At 35.0% G+C, this 20,645-nt stretch overlaps 5 protein-coding genes across 8 annotated transcripts; 2 read left to right on the top strand and 3 right to left on the bottom strand.

Annotated features, from left to right (window-relative positions):
• The first annotated feature begins 5,752 nt into the window (after positions 1–5,752).
• On the top strand, positions 5,753–8,236 carry LOC126324745 (uncharacterized). The gene is made up of 4 exons (XM_049995092.1): positions 5,753–5,960; positions 6,235–6,381; positions 6,471–6,864; positions 6,935–8,236. Exons 1-4 carry the CDS (start codon positions 5,951–5,953, stop codon positions 7,887–7,889), a joined length of 1,506 nt encoding a protein of 501 aa, XP_049851049.1. The 5' UTR covers positions 5,753–5,950; the 3' UTR covers positions 7,890–8,236.
• Positions 8,237–10,614: 2,378 nt separating this feature from the next.
• On the bottom strand, positions 10,615–12,283 carry LOC126324744 (UTP--glucose-1-phosphate uridylyltransferase 2-like). The gene is made up of 2 exons (XM_049995091.1): positions 11,827–12,283; positions 10,615–11,724 (listed from the first exon to the last, which is right to left on the bottom strand). The coding sequence occupies exons 1-2, from the start codon at positions 12,235–12,237 to the stop codon at positions 10,660–10,662; spliced, it is 1,476 nt and encodes a 491-aa protein (XP_049851048.1). The 5' UTR covers positions 12,238–12,283; the 3' UTR covers positions 10,615–10,659.
• A 97-nt stretch (positions 12,284–12,380) lies between these two features.
• On the bottom strand, positions 12,381–14,815 carry LOC126324754 (uncharacterized). Of its 2 annotated transcripts, none has more exons than XM_049995104.1 (2): positions 14,374–14,815; positions 12,381–13,948 (listed from the first exon to the last, which is right to left on the bottom strand). In XM_049995104.1, the coding sequence occupies exons 1-2, from the start codon at positions 14,670–14,672 to the stop codon at positions 12,517–12,519; spliced, it is 1,731 nt and encodes a 576-aa protein (XP_049851061.1). In that variant the 5' UTR covers positions 14,673–14,815; the 3' UTR covers positions 12,381–12,516. The 2 variants fall into 2 exon arrangements, with proteins under 2 accessions (XP_049851061.1, XP_049851062.1); XM_049995105.1 differs by having other exon boundaries at positions 12,492–13,891; positions 14,374–14,680.
• Positions 14,816–14,909: 94 nt separating this feature from the next.
• Positions 14,910–18,100, top strand: LOC126324752 (uncharacterized). The gene is made up of 4 exons (XM_049995100.1): positions 14,910–15,157; positions 15,268–15,353; positions 15,525–15,657; positions 16,201–18,100. Exons 1-4 carry the CDS (start codon positions 15,061–15,063, stop codon positions 17,883–17,885), a joined length of 2,001 nt encoding a protein of 666 aa, XP_049851057.1. The 5' UTR covers positions 14,910–15,060; the 3' UTR covers positions 17,886–18,100.
• Positions 17,183–20,638, bottom strand: LOC126324753 (uncharacterized). Of its 3 annotated transcripts, none has more exons than XM_049995101.1 (3): positions 20,205–20,638; positions 20,039–20,131; positions 17,183–19,969 (listed from the first exon to the last, which is right to left on the bottom strand). In XM_049995101.1, the coding sequence occupies exons 1-3, from the start codon at positions 20,225–20,227 to the stop codon at positions 18,091–18,093; spliced, it is 1,995 nt and encodes a 664-aa protein (XP_049851058.1). In that variant the 5' UTR covers positions 20,228–20,638; the 3' UTR covers positions 17,183–18,090. The 3 variants fall into 3 exon arrangements, with proteins under 3 accessions (XP_049851058.1, XP_049851059.1, XP_049851060.1); XM_049995102.1 differs by lacking the exon at positions 20,205–20,638 and having other exon boundaries at positions 18,091–19,849; positions 19,914–19,969; positions 20,039–20,069; XM_049995103.1 differs by lacking the exons at positions 20,039–20,131; positions 20,205–20,638 and having other exon boundaries at positions 18,091–19,831; positions 19,899–19,971.
• Positions 20,639–20,645: the final 7 nt, after the last annotated feature.

Genomic DNA, 20,645 nt, shown 5'->3' on the forward strand with positions numbered 1-20,645 from the left:
TATTGTTAAATCGTGCATACATTTAAGACTGATTGATAATATTACGTTATATTTCCTTTTATTTTTGATTCTGACAAATCTCTATATTTGTATCAATCAATATTATTATCAACTATTATGTACAATGTTACTATGGTTGGTATATATATTTTAATAGCCTATTTATTTTATATTATTTACAGAAATCACGTGTATATGCTATTGTTATTGAGCCTTATCATTATGTATTTTATTATTGAGTACAGCACTTTCAGTTGTTCATATTTAATATTATATTCATCCCATTCAAATATACTGTAATGGAATGATGCGGTATCAAATAATATGTACAAACTTATCATCTGATAAATATATCACATATGCACATATTAATTAATACATATTCAATATAATATTTGGTATTATCTAGAATACATTTCATTACTTTGTATGTAAAGCACTTGACCCTTTGTGCAAATTATATTATTTATTTGATAATATTTTATATTAATATTATTATTTTTATTCGATAAATATTCATTCATACATGTATTGAATATGTTCTCTTTCTAAAATGATCCAGATTAATTCCTATTGTTGCAATATTACCATCCTTCCTTAAAAAATTATATATGTTATTTAGTTTGTATTATATATTAGTTTTTGATTTGATATACTAAATTATATACGTATACATCTTCTATATATATATATTTGTTAGTTTTATTTAATATTGTTATTATTACATACTCTGATTAGCTGCTTCAATAACGTGTGTAAACCAAACTATACTATAATAGTATTAATACTATATTATTAGATTTTCTATATCTAAATTATTATCTCTATATATACACATATACAATATCTTAGGTGTTATAGATCATTGATATGTAATCTGGTATAGTTTTGATATTATTATAGCTTATACCATTATATAATCTATGTGTTATTATTTAGGATCTATACTGATTTGTATATGTATTTTATTACATGCGTTATCTCTAGATTGCTACAATTAGATATTTGGTGTTTTATTCAACTTATATGATATATTTTATAGCATACAATCCATTAATTAGTTCTTTTAGACATTTGTATTATATACACTATTATTATATATATTAATACATTTATTATCTAATCTTATGTTTTAATCGTCATAAATACTATTTCTTCCGTATTAGGTACCAGAATTGATAATATTCTATATTTTAATCTTGGTACACATCTAAACGTTATTACCAATATATTCTTCAATATCATTACAAATAATACTGGTATCATGTATGTGTCCACACTTATGTTATTAGTTGTATATCTGATACATACGCCCTCCCACATAAGTTCACCATCTCCTACTACCAGATGTGCTGTTTGTATGTTATTTATTTAGTATGAAAACTATCACATTATATGTCAGCATTAGTTTTAGCTTCTTAATTTTTACCAATGCTAGTCTACTAGGCATATATTCAGTACTGCATTCGTAGCTTGTATTGTTTTTAGCATTGCACTGTCAATTCCTATCATATCTATCAAGTATTCTACTTCTGAAAAACTAGAGAATACTGGTGCTACAATTACACTCTACTTGGATTATACACTTCAATTAGATAAGTTGATAATACAAGCAGATCACATCTCAGTTCGCTAATATTCACAATACCACCTTTGATATTTGCACAACTTATCAATGATATATCACCATTAGTGATTTTCAATGTATCAATAATACAATTTAGATTGGATAGTTGATTCAATTAATCCACAAAATATTTTTCTATTTACATAGATATATGCAAGCATTTTTTGTATTTTTTCTTCGTCTTCTAGATATAGTTTATAAAAACTATATAATTGTTCTCCAACCATACACGCTATATTATCTAGATTTTTTTTTGTATCGCCCGTATTGCTGGTAGCCATCATACTTATATTTGCTTGAGTTATATTGGTTTTTACACTATAGCAGTTATTACAATATTTTTTTGGCCCTTCTTTATAACAGTTTGATAAGTATCAGTCCCTGTTTCTGATATAGCCGTCTATTTCATTTTTTTTGATATATCTAACGACAATATGCCACATGTAATTTATATGCTTGTGTTTTTTGTTTTTTATATTCATTATCACCGTTATCATTATTATTATGATTGGGCTTTGTTTTCAGATAACCTAACCAATTTTCCGATATGTTTTTTAGTCCTTCTACAGTTAAAGTTCTTGAATTGGAACCTTCTCTTTTATAAGTACTCAGATTGATTGAGTTGTCCAGTTCTTTTTCCACACATAGTTATGTAAATTTTGCATCTATAGCAGTTATGCACAGACATCTAATAGGATAGTATTGGTTTTTAAACAACAGGTCTATTGAGTCGATCCTTTGTCTAATTGATATGTTAGAATTGCTTGTTGAGTACAATTTTAACATAAATATAGAATATAATTTTGTTGAGATCATAGAGTCATCCAATCACTCTAGGCATATCTCCCACTTTATAAAGATAACAGATTTTGTCTAATTTATAGTACAGCCCTATATGTTGCTACCATATCCAATTTTGATCAAACTATCGATTATTTTAATCGAGCCTTTTCTCTAATATTGTGTCCCCAAAATTTCACTATACTATCAATTATCATCACATCTTCGTTCTCATATTTATCTAGTATATTTTATTTCCCTTGTTCTTATTTTTGCAGTTTATCATACTATTATTCTAAACCCAATATATGTATCTGATAATATTATATTAGTTTTCCTATTATTATACGTTATATATACTTAACGCGTATTGTTTTCTATTTTAGTTAATTTATTAAATAATAACTTGGTATTTAGCAACATGGCATTTATCTATTATCATTTTATTTTGTTCAAACAGGTTCAGAGTAAATAAAGGCCCTGTAATTTTTATATCATTGCCATCACATCCAAATCGACCATATTTCATGTCATCTATTATTATTATTATTATTATGTCAATAATATAATTAATTATAAAACTCTTTATTTTTAATGGCCTTAACAGTTAATAAAATATGGACATATTTAGTAATTAGTCTTTATTTCTATTACCACCCTATATATAGATTTGATAACCTAAGTATATTTTATCATTATCATATCTATGTCATACGTGTATATATATATATCTCCAATCTTTCTAGTTTCTATATTTTGCTTATTATCTAGACACACAAGTTGCTATTTTAATATCCATATATCATACCATTTATTTATGTTTATTATTCTCATTTATTGTATTTACCCTTCTACTATTTATATGCTAGTATATATATTTAAATTTAACATACTCTATAACCATAATATTCATATATATATATACATACATACATATACACATATATACATCATATAACGTATAACATAGTCTGCTACCATATATCTATTTTGCTTTGTTTGTCAATGCTCTCTATATAGTTTTATCGTCATTCATTTTTATCAATAACCATTATATACAAAAATTATTAATTGTTTTGATGTAAACAATATTATGATTAACATTGTCTATAACGACATAACATACTTATATTATTGTATATATTAATATATCACTTGATATAATTCCGAGTTTATAATATCATATACTTGTACAGAGATATATTAGTTATTTTCATATTATAATTTATTCATTTCCATAACAATAATATAATATCTATACAAGACTATACTGCTATATTAACACAGTTTATCACAATTGTATATCGTTTTTTTATCAACAATATTATATTAGTACAGATAGATCATCATATACGATTTTTGATTCATGATACTAATATATCATAATAATAACTGAACTCATATATATACAATGATGTTTTAGTATATATTTTTGTTGACATGATGATATAGGATCATTGGTAACTGTTTAGATAAGATATACATACTCTTTTTTATGTATGTTCATACATAGATCAGGGTTTTACCTGATTTTGTAACCAGCTAACAACGTGATTGATTTCGTTCTATGACGTTAAGTAGCCAAGATATGTTCTAACAGTCAGCGTGTATAGTAAAAAATCATGAGCAAAAAAAAGTACTCTTATAGACTCGCAACTTGCCTAGAATTCCTGCATTTTTGAGAATTTCGGAGCTTTCTCTGGACTAGCAAGCCTTAATGGTACCATCTGGGTATCACTGTAAGGGAGATAAGAGATAGGTTTGTCTTAGAGGCGGGTACGGTCACCACGTACCGTCCAGTCCATGGCACAGCAAAGAAGGTGTGTTGATATTTGTTTTGTCCAGTCTTTCGTGGAATCTTTCTGCGAGGAGAAGATATCCTGAGATACACACAATGCTGCCAAATTTATAGGGACACGAACATCCGGCTGGCCGGATGGAGTCAGGTAAGCACGTTAGAAGTGCGTATTTTCTGTGTTTATCAATGTTTTATACACTGTATAAAGAGCAAACTCCGCCTTGACTGAAGTCCATTGGGACAATTTTTTCAGACTGAACGCCAGAATAAATCAGCTACAATGTGCGATAGAACTCGGCAGAATCCATCATCCATGGAGAATGAGAGAAGGACGTCATAAAAACGGTTTTTGACAAGTCTTAACAATTTGACGGTTACAGTACAACAAGCTTTGAATTTTTCCAACCCGTTGAATTCTTGTTTGGCTTTATCTTCTATAGCGAGAGTGTCTTACCAAGATGGCATGACCATATTTATGTCCATGATTACAGGCTTCCTTGGTCTAGGCGTTAGAGACTCAGCTTCTCGTTGTCGTAAAAGGACCAGAAGCGCGAATGCAAATGCGTATGCATTAGGAAGAATGAACTTTACACTAGAAACGGTCCTTTGAGCTTATTGTGCGGTGGATAGCCGCCACTCAGCATCCGAATCATTCAGACCACGGATGAGTACGACATTTCTTCTCGAAGGCTCAACTGGTGGTTCAGGAACAATAGGTGCATCGTAGATAGGATCCGTGACTTAAACTGGATACGAACCAAAATTTTGTAAATTCTATCGTCATCGCGTCCGTCCTGACGTTCGATAGCCCTGAAGTACCCTTGCTCGGTTCAGCGAAAAGCTGGACCCCCCTTTTTCTATTCCGGTAGAGCTTTGCATGGTGGCAGTCTGAGACACAAAAATCTCGAAACATGGCATCTCAACTAAACGTCAGCCAATATATACATATATATGTATACCTCTATGCGTTCATCTCTCATATAGGATAAACGCGCGCTCAGACCGAGAACAATGGAAATCATTCTGTATTCGAATTCCTCTGAATGAAACAGAACTTCCCACAGCTTCACACTCTTTGACTATTTGATCTTTTGAACACAAAATACTGTCCAAAAAAGTGCCCCCTCTAGAGCCTCCGCGAGTCTCTCGAAAATCGCTAACACAAGATCGGCAGCTCTTTCATTCTAAAAGAAGAGTGTTCGCTTTTGAGCAAGTGCTGGTTGTCAAAGGTGATAGGAATAGCGCCTACTTCGATTTCAGGAACTCAATTTCAAACGATGGTGTGCTCGCAGAACAAAGCGTATCCATCTAGAGATTCAGCTAATGGGTCCTTGTTAGGAGGAATGTGGTGAAGCCGCTTTATAGACTTTGCCCTGCCAAACGAGAACTTTGCCCGTGCAGATCTAGTTAAATTAGCGAAACGCAGCCCCATCAAGTTGAATACATAGTTATAAATACATCATGGCGAATACGAAGTGAAAGTGAGTCACGTTGAGCGCGTCTAGGCGACGACAATATTAAAAAGCGTCAAGTTTCAAAAATAACTTAAGCTTTCTGTTTTCCCTTTTTAAGATATACACATAAGACGCGTCGGTTCCTGTATTATTGTGTACTGCGTGTACAGCGGTTATATGCATTTATATACCGGCAATATTCAGACGGTGTTTTTGTTACATCCCTATGCTTCGTCCCCTCTGCGTATGAGATAACAAACATATTTTATACTGTAAGTATGTGACAGAAATATGTCGTATAGTACGTGACAGATATATAGCAAGTGTGTGGAAAATATATACATATATATATATGTGTATAAATGCATAAAAGTAATTTAGCCCCTTATACTCTTCTGAAAGGTATATCATAAAGGTAAGAATTTACACCTATTATTGATATGCTAGCTAAATAAAGAATAAAAAATGTGTTTTCTTTCAAATACTTATTTATTCGTAATTGCCTACACTATAGCTTCTACCTGTACAATACATCTCTAATGCTGACACTAATTAACCTAGTAAGTCGAATTCAGATAATTACGGTATAGTAAACTTTTACCCGCATTCAAATGAGATACCGTCGAACCAAAGCGACAACATGAATTGGGGTCTATTAAATATGGAGTCTAAAAAGAATTCACTAGGTTCGGATCTCAATCTTTCAGAAGATGACATTTCAGGTAATGCTCAAAATAATTAATAATGCACTAGTTTCTAGATGGCAAGACATGTGTAATATGTAAAATTACTAAAACTTATCTTCTTCTAGATACTACGTCCAGTCAATCTATAAGCAACGTCTTCAAAAATTACGATAACCAGTTCAAGGAAAAAGAAGAACGAATTATTTTTTGTCGTTCAGGTGAACGGAGGAGTTACTTGAAACCCGAATACCTAAAAAAAAACCTAGAACCATACAGACAATCACTGGATGCATCAGATGTGCAAAAGTTTTCCGATTCATCAGAACTAAAAGAAGATTCTTCATTGGGACAACCATCATCAACTTACGTAGCGCCAAGCTGGTTTGATATTCAGTACCCTTCTGAGTGCTCGATGACAACTATAGCAGACGCTTTCTCTATTCATCCATTGACAATTGAAGATTGCCTATCTGACAGCGAATGCGATCATGAAAAAATTGAGACATTCGAAAATTATCAGTACGGATTTTTTTGTATGGGGCGTAAAACAGCTTTTTGCAAACAATAACATCTATCAAAACCTATGTAGATTTATTTGCTTTAGTGAGTGCTACCTCGTTCCAGAGACCAACATTATTGCGACCGTTAACGTTCATATTATCCTCCTTTTTACGGCTCCTGTCGTCTTTTCTCTCCACAATGGTTATGTCTACTACCTGCGTCCAACGATTAATAATATAATACAACACTCAAAGAACTCTCAATCTGTTTCAGCCGACCATGAGAAAAGTCAACTACTCGTATCTGAGTGCTGCGACATTGTTAGTCCGGCTTGGATTACGTACCTTATTCTTGATGCGATAGTGGATGAGTTCTTTTCACTGGTTGAAAGGTGTGTTATGGAGGCAAATTTTATAGATGAACTGATACTTTTACTTGATTCGCAAGAACAAACGGATCTCTTGAGGCGTATTAGTGCCTGTCAAAAACAGACTTTTAATTTGCGAACCAAGCTGGTTCGTAAACAAGAAATTCTGAGCTCGATGGTCGGAAGAACGTCTTGGAAAGGTGGCGGTGGGCAGAAGGGGTTTGGACAAATACCAGAGACTACAGGGAGAGATCGCCTCTTCAATCTGTCAAAGAATGCATTTGGTTCATCTTTGTCCTTACTTGAATCCGGTGGGTTCCATAAAGAAGCACACTCTACTAACGTATATATTCGAGACATTCTGGACCATGTCTCGTTTATGTTGTCGAACTTAGAGCAAGCGAGAGAAACAGTAGCTCACCTGACTCACACTTATCTGGCCAAAGTTTCTATTGAAATTAACATGACTGCCAATGAACAGAACGATGTCATGAAAAAATTCAGCGCGATGGCTACTGTCATATTACCTTTGACATTTGTCGCGTCGTTATGGGGCATGAATGTCTATGTCCCATTTCAGGAAACACCCGGGTATCTGCCTTTTTTTGGTATAACGGGAACTTTGATAGTTATAGGTACTATTGCATTCATATACTTTTGGAAAACTTGGATATAAAATTTGAACCCACGAAGGGAGCTGCATCTAATCCCTCTTTGACGAATCAGATTGACTTGGAACTAGACGAGTCTTAAATTTTTAGTTCTAATGAAGTAAACCCGTTTATTGTGATAGATTTGTCTGCATACGGGCTGCGCTAGGAACAAATAAAACTATTTATTTTCAGAGGAACACTAATTTAAATAGCTTTTCTATTCCTTGTAAAGAGGTCGCACAACCACTTTAAATCAATGTACTCTAAACTCAATTGTAGCGCCCTTTGGCGAAAAAGAAATAGTGGCATGTTTATTTTTCTTGAAGATATAGAAATCGTGCTCAATCAATCAAATAAAGAGAAAAAAAAACTATAGTTCTTTCACTTTTTTTTATAATTAATCACCTGATCACCTGGCACAAAAACTTGCGCTGAAGTAGACAGTTTTTTTGTCGTTTTTGTACCATCTAATACATGTCCGGCGGAGATTGAAACATACACTGACTACTCCGACTTTCGAATTAGATATCAACATCTGTGTTCCAGAAGCGGTATTTTATCAGTACATATATTTTATAATGAATTTACGCGAATACGTCTGTGCATTATGCAGCAAACTAGAAACATAAAGGTGAATTCGAATTAAGTATATAGAGAATTTACGAAGGTCGATTTATAAATATTCTGAATTCATTAGCACTGTAAATAATTTGGGCAATAATATACAAATACACAAATTGAACTCTTAATATAAAAGGTTGCTGCAGATAATTTTAGTTTGTTACTAGACTGGATTATAGCTTTTCCAACCTATTATGCATATATATTTCACATGCTAATGTAACTGGTTGTAATAATTATTGCTATTCCTACAGACACGCTTACCAGATACAGGCTGAAACGACTTGAACTGCTCACTAATTTTATTGTTCATTTGTACTAAACTTTGGTTGATTATCGAGCTAGTAATGATCGCAAGGGCATGATTGGATGCTTACTATAGAAACACATCATTTTTTAAAATGGGAAATAACTTGACAGCAGTGGAAGGTATATATGGGTGAGCTATAGTGTTTTTTTAGTTATTTTTTTCGTCAGCGCATCGTGAGATGAATCTCAATACAGCGGTTTATGCTTTATCTAGCAGCGATCGAAAAAGTTTAGATCAAATCAGACTGGATGATCATCAAAGCAAATAATGCAATCGATTTATTTTCTTTACTATTCAAAGACAAGCCTCAGCATGCGTTCTTACAGACTGGACTGAAGGTGATTAGATGTAGTACATATACAACATCAATAACTGCATATCCTTCTAGAGTAAGGATAGATCAATAAGAAATAGATACAGAAGGGCAATGTTTGAATGGAGACAAAGGTAGCATTATATACATAACTGATGCCAACAGCTTTCATTTTATATTATTGATTTGTTCATATTTATTATACATCTATCATTTTTTGTTTATATTTTATGTTCTTTATGTTCTACTTCTGACAACACACTAAATAATACCACATAGTATATAAGAGGGTGTGCATTATCTAGTAAGAGAGTGCCATAAATCTCAATTTCTTGAATTCAGTACAAGTAATCACTACAGGTCTAGTAATTATTACAGATCTTAGCATTTGCATTTTTCATAGATTTTTCTCACCTATCGACCCATTCCTTGACTCATTTCAGTTCAACTGAGTATCATTTTTAATAAGCCTGCATCCTAAATTTTCGCATACGTCACCTGGGTGGTTTTGGAGCTACTAGCAATAGGTTCTAACATAATGAGTTCAACCTTAGTGTATCCATCCCTCTCTTAATTGCATAAGCGCAAGTTATTGACGTCAGATATTTTATTTACAAAAGTTGATATATTTATTTATCATTTTGCTTCTAGTCTCTATATTTTTTTTTAATAAATGCATTTCATACCAAAATTCTTGGTTAAAATTTGCAACAAAAACTCATTCTTTAGTCAGTAGCTAAGGCATTAACAGACTCAAGCTGTAATATACTGCACCACTAGAGAGTGCTATGAAAAAAAGTAATAACACACAAAATTTCATAGCAGTATTAGCAAGTTTATACTATACTTCCAAACGTGTAAAACATATATTTTTAAGGTAACAGACGTATACTTTACATGTTATGCTTATTGATGATCGTGGTTTTTAAAAAAACTCTATTCAGTACACTGATAGGGCCAGTTAACCTAACCGTCGGAGTCCTAAATTGAGAATCAAAATATTCAAGGACGAACTTAATAATTAACTTGCTAATATTACTTAGGCTTGAAGGGCTCATATTATCAGTTAAAGCATACGAGTTTAATAAGCTGGTTCTTAATTCGCGATTCTATAACGCAAACATTGGTTCAATTTTAATTAGAATACCCGGCCAAAATCCATACAAATATTCCATACTGTACATTACATTGTTTACATAGATAAATGCGACCACGCAAATTCCAGTAAACACTAGTTGTTATCTCCTGTCCGTTTGTACTTATTAACCATCGTGTATAAAATTGTAATAATATTGCAGAGACTAGTATAAATCAAACATAATATAAATATCAGGTGTATATTATTTGTGTACATTGTAACAGCTAGAGATCCCGCAATTTTTTAATTTAAACATTTAAGTGCTAGATGATCGTCCCCTGTACATTGTTTACATACACCAAAACATCACCTACTTCGATATCTTTCTACGGAAAATTCCGTCTTTAAGTTAGAAATTCTGTTAAAAAACGCCAAATAGAAAAAACAGCTTTATTAAAATAACTGTTCTTTTCAATGGTCTAAAATGTGCAACTCTCCTGTCACAACCTTGTTTTCCAGTAAAGATCCACTTGGCAAATCAATTCTAGCACCATGATTTGCAACTATGATAACAATTCCTTTAAGAATTATATTTGTTCCAAATACTACATCACCAGCAACTGTCAACTGATCTAATTCAAGCATATTGGGGATACCCGCAAATCGTTGATTATAAGAGCTGACGCTTTTAAATTCTGCACCTAATTTCACAATAGGCACACCACCGAACTGTCGAAGGGGGTTCATCGTTAAAGTCCCATGACTCAAATTGTAGAGGTCAGACTGAACAACCAATAGATCCGAAGTACTTTTCACTGGCAAAAAACGATCGCGAGGAACATTAATTCCATGGGCATTTTTAAAAAAATGAATAGCTGCTCCAGCTGCTGTCTCGAGTTGGATAAAATTTTTACCATTAATCTCCTTGACGTTAGAAATAACGTCAATATCCTTCAGGACACCAGATTCTACTACGCGTTTGATGGCTTCTATAGATATCCATAAATTATTGGTATTAAAAATTTTAAATCTTTTTATCGATTTAAAATCGTTGATATGCTCTGCGGGAACTTGCGCAATCTCTAGTAATTTAAGCTGACCCTTGTATTCAACTAGAGTTCCCCCTTTGATATCTGCTCGAGTCCTGTCCGTAACCTCCATCAAAAATTCAGAGCCGCTCTCTTTCATATGATGGCAAATGTTGAAATTAACTGTTGCTGCTAAATTATCGATGTTCGAAATAAACAGGTACTTCTTACCCTTGTCTAACAACACTTGTAAAAGACCGGAATCATATAAAGAATGAAATACATCGCCATGTCCAGGTGGGTACCATTCACTCGCAGGAGCGTCATAAGACTGTGGCATGGGCGTCAAGGAATCTTTATATATCCTAGGATATCGTGACTGGTTAAACGTCAAAATATTGGCAGAAGATTTCTTGTACTTGTTCAAAATAGAAATCGTCTCATCATGAGTATTAAAAGAATTCATCAAGATCAAAGGGACATCGCTGTTGTATCTAGCATTCAAATACTAAATACCGAGATAGCCAGAGTAAGAAAAGGTCAATCAGAATCGACTTTTAGCGAGGATTCAAGACAGAAATACTATAGAACTAGATGCCTATATACATACTTCAATTTGCTTTACATTTAAATCCAAAAACGTATAGGTGTCTCGGACTTCAATCGCCGATTTGGGCCCTACACATCCCATCGTAGTTCCCAAACCACCATTAAGTTTCAATATGCATAACTCGTTAGCGATTTCTTTGTAGTCCACTACTTGTGGAAGTTCATGCAAAGGGATGATAAACTTATTGTCTGGAGGGTTCAAAGATGCCCAATCGATAACCTGCCTGTGATATGATAGGTATTTTTTAAAAAGATGTTCAAAATTTTGCATCTCTTTTGAAAACACCTGACATTTTGATCTGTCATAACAAGTTGACACGAGTTGCTCAATGCAATTATGCATATTGATCTGCAGGGATCCCTCTGTCTGGCAGAGGTTTTCCAAAGACGTATAACGCTTTTCAAAGTGCATTTTACTAGTCAGGTAGGGGGGTATCAGATAAAAGAATTGAAAAAGAAATAAAGATTGTGTTTAACAAAACTGTTGAAATTTGAAAAATGTGTACTAGATTAAAATATTTTGCAAGTTTGAGTCTCTGATGCAATAAATAGAAGTTTGATCTATAGACAACAATACATTTTCAAACTCTATTTACATAAAACACAGTTAGCCATAACGGAGTATCCAGGATACGCTCTATCAATCTAGGAATAGTTGTTGGAAACACAGAAAAATTAAAACGTAAACTATTTATCTTGTAAAATCAAGAAATTCTTTAAGTAAACGTGCTTGGGCAGGGCTAAAGCTATAGCATTTCAAGTATTCATAGAATACGGTAGTTATTTCATATATAGCCTCTGTAATGGCTGATATGAGCGTATGACAAAATTTATCAGGGGTTAAAGGGTCACCAAGGATGCAAGAATTAAAGGATAGATGCGTTGGTGAGCCAAAAACATGGATCATCTTCTGCACGTATGTTTCTGTTTCTTGTAAAAGCGTCAATAAAGAATTTAATACGACCGGTATTGTATTGTTTGCGACTACCAAGCCTAATCCATCCTCTTTGAACGATGTTGAAGTAAGTTTGGCAATAGAGCCGATACAAAACAGTAGAGTAGTCTGCTGCAGAGCCAGCGAATGAGATGGAACAACGAAGCATAGAGATTCAAAGTAAGTGGGATCCCTCCTTGGTAAATGCTTGACGATGGTTCCTAAAATTTTGTATATAAATACAGGAATCGTAGATAGTACAAATGAATAAGCTGCTGTTGGCTGTTCTCCCTGATCAAGGTATTCGCAGGTTTGAAAAATTTCATCAGAAACAGTATTAATATAGCTACAGCATGTATTAACAAACGTTTGCCACGAAGTACAGGTCAAGTCAGAATAAAAGAGCTGTCTTCTTTCCTGCTGATGATAGGCCAAGTGATACAAATCTTGGTAAGCATGCAAAAATATAAAAGAGTTTTTGGTAGATAACGCGTTCAGAAGTAAGGCATGACGGTTGGCTGCTTTAGATGACCGGGTTGTGCAAGTTGTTCTGGAAGAGTGTAGATCAATTGGTAATAGCTGGTCAAAAGAAAGGTGTTCAGTATGAACGATACTGGCGATGTGCCATACCATCTCCAAAATAATCACAGTACTTGAGATGTCGACGAGACGGCCCAAAACCAAAGAAATGGAGAGGTCCCTTGGATTTATTAACGTATATATAAGAGTAAATAAAGGATTCTTAAAGATCTGTAAAAAAACATGATCTCTATCTTGTTGATATTGATATCTGAAATCAGATGTTGAAACATGATCTGAGTTGGGAAGACCTAGCGAATCAGCCAAGTGCTCTTCTTCTGCTCTTTGATAATGTAAGGTATAGTATTTTTTTAAGTCTCCTGATCCACTAAATACAGGTAACCAAAGAGGAATAGACATTCGGATTAGAAATAATATGGCCAGTAACGATAACAGACATTTTAACATTTGAATTGAACTGCGGATAGACAAAGGAAATGCGAGTCGAATTCGTGCCAATCTTCGCTGAATGACGGTTGTAAAATTCAAATGGTAATAAGCTCTAGAATATAAATGGTACAGTGAAGCAGAGATAAAAGCCCAAAGAATTTTGCTGAAAGTATCCAAAATCAGAGATTCCTGAAAATGGAAGTTGGAACCCAAATTGGCACTATATGTACATGCACAAATAGCAATTAGACGATAAATAGGAAGACAGATGTTAGAAAATATAAAAGCCTTGATCACATCATTCTTAACTATTTATCACTGATTATTGCAACTCAGAGGCAAGATACTTATTTGAGAGGTCCACACTCTGCTGCCGATACACGTCTAAAAAATACGTTATGGTTTTACTAGGAAGCCGTAACGCAACGGTTCGGTAAGCAAGGGGATGTAAGTATCTGAGCAAAAATTGTGAATCAAACATCAACAATCTCCTTCGTGGAAGAGGAAGGCCAGCTCTATTGCATAATAAAGCCGTCTTATCTATTTTCACTTAGAGCGACATAGCAGACGACATTCTGAGTTACATAACTATGAGATGTGCACAGTTGGTGTTAACTAACTAGGAACCAGGTTTTTGGTAAGTACCTCTTTATGAATTCAGGTGAGATGAACACTAGAAAAAAGACAGTTATGTCAATAAAAAACAGGCCAACTTTTCTTCTAATTGTAAAGCCAAGACTTGTATAGATAGATGCATTGATTAACGCGATGCGGATAAATATAAATGGGATGGCTAGTAGATATGCTGCCGAGACAAAGCAGACAAATGGGAGAAAGACAGCTGTACTCCAAAGGAAAACACCGTATCTTTTCCATTTGAGCGGGGCCTCTAGGTATTTTTGAATTTCATCGCGTTCCGACGAGGCGTAGGAAGAGAAGGACATAAGGAATGCGCACTAGACGGGCAGCACTAGCTATGAAGAATTGTATTAAATATATGTACAGAAATACTATGCAAGTTTTGTATGAAGGGTTTTCCATTTGTCGCTGTAGCGCTGATAAAACATTGCCTATATCTTCGCAAACTGAGAGAAAAGGCCATTTTTTTTACTTAGAATTATTTGCATAAGTCATAGGCTTTGTGGAATGTATTTATAGAACAAAAATATTGGTATCGCGATAGTTAAACTTATGAACAAAGAGCACACAAAAGAGGCCAAATATAAAAAAATAATTTAAACATCACCAGATAGCGCCTGTTTGATTTGGTTGACAGCTGCAACTGGCCTGTTGGATATTATTAATTCCCTCGCGAAGGGTGCTGTTTTGTAAATGATGTCCTTTAAATATTCTAGGAGGGCGCTTCAGGTTGTCATACTCAAGGCTACACGTAGTACACCAAAACCCTCGAAAGAGAAGTACATTAAAAGTAGGTGCTGTAGTATATGCCATTATGGTACAGTCTCAGTACCAGAATTTATATGTGGGGGTCATATTATTGGAAATTACCCTTTACTTATAGGATTTTTGAAACAACAGTTATCACGATAAATACTTTCAATAGAGAAGCCGTCATTGATATCATATCAACACTGGGCAAGAGGTTAGAGAAAAACAGTTGGCACGTATGAGACTAGATGATAAAGCTGAAAATTGTTTGCATAACTGTGGGGATAGAAAAGTCATCATTAAACATCTGAGTAATTGAGTTTAAAAATCAGAATTTGATATGCACGATACTATAGATTGCCTAGATTTTAAAATCTATAGGGCTTACTTTTGCTCACAATATCTAGGCCGTCCTGAAAGCATTAATAATTATTCATCATTGCTTCAGAGAAGGAAGTCCAGCTTTCATAGAATGTCTAAAGACTAGATCGGTACAAATGTTCAATCTCAAACAGTTCTCAATATCACCCCTTCCACAAGGTATCCTATTTTGAATTTGTATGTTTGGTGTCAGATGTGGCGGGTACTTCGTTGAAAAGTTGAGCTGAGACAAAATCGGCCACAATTCTTGCATGTGTTCAAACAAAATTAATTATATTAAGGGGTCAATGGCTACCATAGTAAAGCAGCATAGAAAAAGACTCAGGAGATGTTTTAAATTTGTGTCGTACATGTTTCTATTCATATAAGACGAAAGACGAATTTTGGGTGATGTAATGAATCTGGTCGAATCTTTTTTGTTGGTCGTTGCACAAAGATTTTTTCTGTATATAATTACTACTTGACACTAGATTCAATATGGCTAGTCTGTGCGGATTTGTGCTGTGTTGAATCAGAGCGTCTTGCTCAACACGAGTCAAGTTCTTAATTTCTAATACTCAAAGTTTTAGCTAAATTTGTTGGTGTTCATAAATTGTTTGTCAGTGTAAATTTAACGATGTTTTTTATCGCCCCGCCTTTAATGAGTTTGTGTTTTTTTCTTTCTTGGAAAATGCAATGTCACTAAAAATGTTTGAATTGAAGTTTTGTTGTCCTCTACTATCACTGTAGGCCATATTTACTCTATTTTCGTAAGGAAATATTCCAAGCACCTAGAGGAACAAGTAAGTTGCTTCTGTTACCTTGGATTTCAGTTTAATAGAAAGCTAGATTGCTGCAAGAATCTGAGTATAAAAGATAGTCTTAAATATATTCCTGAAATTCAATGTCAATTCAACACTCTTCTGAACTGTAAAATGCGTACTGGCTACGTCACTAAACACCCCCTGTCCATAGCAGCGTACACGCTCCTAATAAAAGATAGTCTGGATTTGTACCTCATTCTTAATGAGGGCATTCTTAGGCTGGTGGATCGGTGCTTCGAGATGGATAAAGAAGATGCCAAACAAGTATTGAGTATTTATACTCTTTTCATCCAGGAGACGGACTGCTTGATTTCATTGTATTCGATTGTCTCTGATTTTGCGAAAGACTTGCCTCAAATACAAAGACCTAAAGCGAATTTTATCAAATCGCTTCAAGACCACATCAACAGATTAGATAATGAACATGATGTACCCAGGTCATCTCCCAGCGATATGGCTCATCAAACTAGCCAGAATCCAATTAAACCACATTACGAGTCTAGCCCGTCTGTGGTAGAATCCGATAATCTGACTGAAAATGGCCAAAATACGGGACTTGTAGTTGACGCGAGAAATACGAATAGTAGGTATCAGCCATCCGGATTTAATACAACATACACACCAAATGATCTGAAGCCTATGCTTGATGCAAAAGAGACGAATAGTGGAAATCAGCCAGCAGAACTCAATACATCAAAATACCCGCCAAACGTTGCAAAATCCGAAAATGATAGCACAGATAAATCTCTAAACAACTATTCGAATAACTGTGCTAGTCCAGGCCTTGATACAGCAGTAAAGTCAGATAGTGTAAACACGCAGATCCTAGTAAACCCGAATGTTACTCGCGAAATAAACAGCAACATAATCGACACCACAGATGATTGGAAATCGTTACATTCAAATCAACATCTACAAGGCGGGCAAGAGAATATTCCTGATCTGCTGTCAGATGTCACTTTCCCTTTCTATATCTATACCTCAAACACCTCTCAACTTTCTTCTTTCGAAAACCCATTTCGACTGCCGACGAACGCGCCTATGAGACATCAAGATCGCATGCACGAAGATAACTGCGGTGATGCATGGAAAAATCAGTTAGGAAACGCCATCCAGCAGGAAGGCCCATTTCTTCAATCATTGAAACTAGACTCTACTAAGTCAAGCTGCTACTATCCGGCACAGTCAAGACCACCGGAAGTCAAGCCAACACTTTTCGAAGATCTTATCGCATCTGAGCCACGAAGACATATTCACAGCTCAATCAATCCTGTATACGCAAATACGTCAAAAGATACTATAAATACGCCAGATCACATGGCTCCGTTCATAAAAGACGTGGATACAACAACCATTGATAGACCCAATTTTCATGATTATTCACACAATCCGTTTTCACCGTCGCCTGTCAAAGAAGCATTGCATCCAAATCCTTTTTATCAAACGTTACCTGTGAAAAACCAAGCAACCATCCACGATTCAGAGAATAACATCCAAGAGTTGGTTTACTTGAGCGAAACCAATAATGATGATAAACCCAAAGATTATTATAACAGTTCGTATAATCCATTTCTCCAGAGATAAAGGTCTACTTCTCATCATCGCAAAATATAGCGCCTTCATTCTCATACGCCTCGTTTATACAAATCATTTCACCAGAAATAAGCGTGCGTATATTGGTTACATTTCAGACGCACATTCTACAAATGACGAAAATATATGTATCTAATCTGCTATTTACCGGTACAACGACACGGGCCATAAATAAAAAAAACATGGAAAGAGATTTTTAAAAAAAAGGATGCCTTAATGCTTTTTCTGGAGTGATTCTCTGTCTTGGGTCTAACGCCAAGCATTCATTGATTAAATCAGCTAGCCTTTTTACCAATTCCTTGTCTTCCGCTTTGATCATACTCCCGTAACTCTCTTCAATTTCTAGAGCCAATATTCTGGTTGATTTCTGAGGTATTTCGACATGCTTTAAAATGACTTTGTTGGGATTGAATGCGTCGGGTGTTCTTTCCAAGAATGTTCCGTCATTTGCAAAGTATTGCTCCACGAAATTCGGGTGACAAAGCTGCAACATTTTTTTAGAAAACGGTCCTTTGATAGCCATGATCAATTTTAGATGGTGATTATCATTTTCGGATGGTAGTAAGTAGCGTCCAGTAGCCAATTCGTAAAGGCAGCATCCCATCGACCACATATCAAGTTGGAATGGATACATCATACCAAGTATAATTTCTGGTGCCCGGTAAAATCTGGACACAAGGTTAGCTGTTAACTCAAATTCCTGCGTCTCAAACGCAGATCCGAAATCGCCCAGTTTGACTTTAGTTCGATCTTCGCTTACTAAAATGTTGTCCGGTTTCAGGTCAGCATGAACGATGCTATTCTTCCTCAGCAAATCCAACGCCTTAAAAAGTTGAAACGCATAAATACGAACGCCCTGGATAGAAATTCCAACATTGTGTCCATATTTCTTGACTACCTCTCTTAGATTGAGGTCCAATGCTTCGAACACCAAACACAAGTGATCTCGTTCCTCAAAGGAAGTGATCATTCGCAGGCAATGACATTTGTCTTCTGGGTCTGCATCGTTTAGACGGCGAATAATTTTTATTTCTTTACGCCCAGCACGTTTCATATGAGGATTGTTTCTCAAAAATTTAATCGCCACGTACACAGGTGAATTAGGAACAGACTTGGAAATATCTCGAGCCTTAATTACATTCGAATACACACCCTTTCCATAATATCCAAGTACTTCATACGACCCATGCAAGGTCTCTCCAGCCGAAAATTCATAGTAACCTTCGTCGTCATCTGTCGGTTCAACAGCTCTGAACCTGCTGTTCGCGTTTAGAAGAATTGTATTAGAATTTTTGGTGTCATCTTCCTTAAAATTTTCAGAAAACATATCATCTTCATCTCCTATTCTAACCGCCAATTTGTTAAACAAAGAACTATACGGAATCGCGCTTGATACGTGCTTTGCTGATGGCACTTTATTTGATGCGGATGAGTGGGACTGGTGATCAGATAAATTTTGGTTATCGTTCGCCTTAGATGTCTCATTCAAATCATGGTCCTTTCGTTCTTTATCGCTGTGGCGATGAGACAATGAAGCATCACATTTTTGTTGATATGATGTCTGCCTGTCAGCATCAGTGGGTCTGTGCACATTCTCTTCACCTGTATTAATTAGCTGAGAACCTTCAGTATCTAAAGCTTCTGATTTTTTAATGTCGACACCTGATGCAACTGCTTCTTCCTTATTTCCATCCACTACGTCCTGCTTGCCCATACCAGAGTTTGCGTTGTTCATATTATTCGCACTATCGTCAGAATTTCCATTTGAATAAACTGCCTTTAGTTTTCTCAGCGTGTGGCGTATCTCCTGCGTTTTCTGCATCAAATGCTCCTCAGAAGACTCTTCTAAAAGTTTGAGCTGCATGTCCACTTTTTTCTTAAACTCTTCATCTTCTACCTCTCTATCTAAAGATGAACGTTTACGGCTTGAACCAGTTCTATGTTCGGGGTGTGGACTATTAGAGGATTGATGAGAAGTGCTGTAGTATGGACTTGACTTCGTACTACTAATATACGAACTTTGATAACTAGAAGAAGACTCAGAACGGTCACCGTGTTTATGACTAGACACTGGCCTTTTAATGAAAAAAAGTTAGGAGTATTGCTCACGCTCGCCCTAATAAGTATGTGCACCAAAAATGTACCTGGAGCTAGAATGATGGTAAATTTCTATATTATGCTTTGACCTGACGTGTCCTTGAGCAGGTGAGCGCGGATCTTCCCTAGAACGTTTTGGCCTAACATAAGATGTGAGGTATAAGTACACAAATTGATTTTTTTTTATTACGAGATATCTGTCGAAGCGGGTACCTTTCGCGCCGAGGTATATCCATTTTAGCTGGTAGGAGAGAAGCTGATTTACAAAAGCGGTTAATACCCGTGTATAATTCTAACTAACCAAAGTTTGGCAAAATAATTATTTTTTCTATTAGAACCAATAAGATCATATTGTAAGCTTTCACACAGAAAGACCAACGACAGCCACGGCAATATCATCGTCTCAAAGGTGTAATTTAGAGCGCAGCCTTGTCTCCCTTGAATACCAATGTTGATGTTGCCATATTTGGTAAAATCGTTCATGCAAGAAAGCTGTAGATAAAAGCAGACACTCGTAGAAAACTCAACGTCACGTTATATCTAGTTTGAATTTTTTTGAAGATGGTGTCACCTAAAAAAGACTGCCGCTGCACGAATGCTATGGAAAAATGGACGCAACACTTAGATTTAACCGTTCTAATATTCTGTGAGAGT

Source organism: Schistocerca gregaria, unplaced genomic scaffold (assembly GCF_023897955.1).
Source record: "Schistocerca gregaria isolate iqSchGreg1 unplaced genomic scaffold, iqSchGreg1.2 ptg000892l, whole genome shotgun sequence".
Taxonomy (NCBI): Eukaryota; Metazoa; Arthropoda; class Insecta; order Orthoptera; family Acrididae; genus Schistocerca; species Schistocerca gregaria.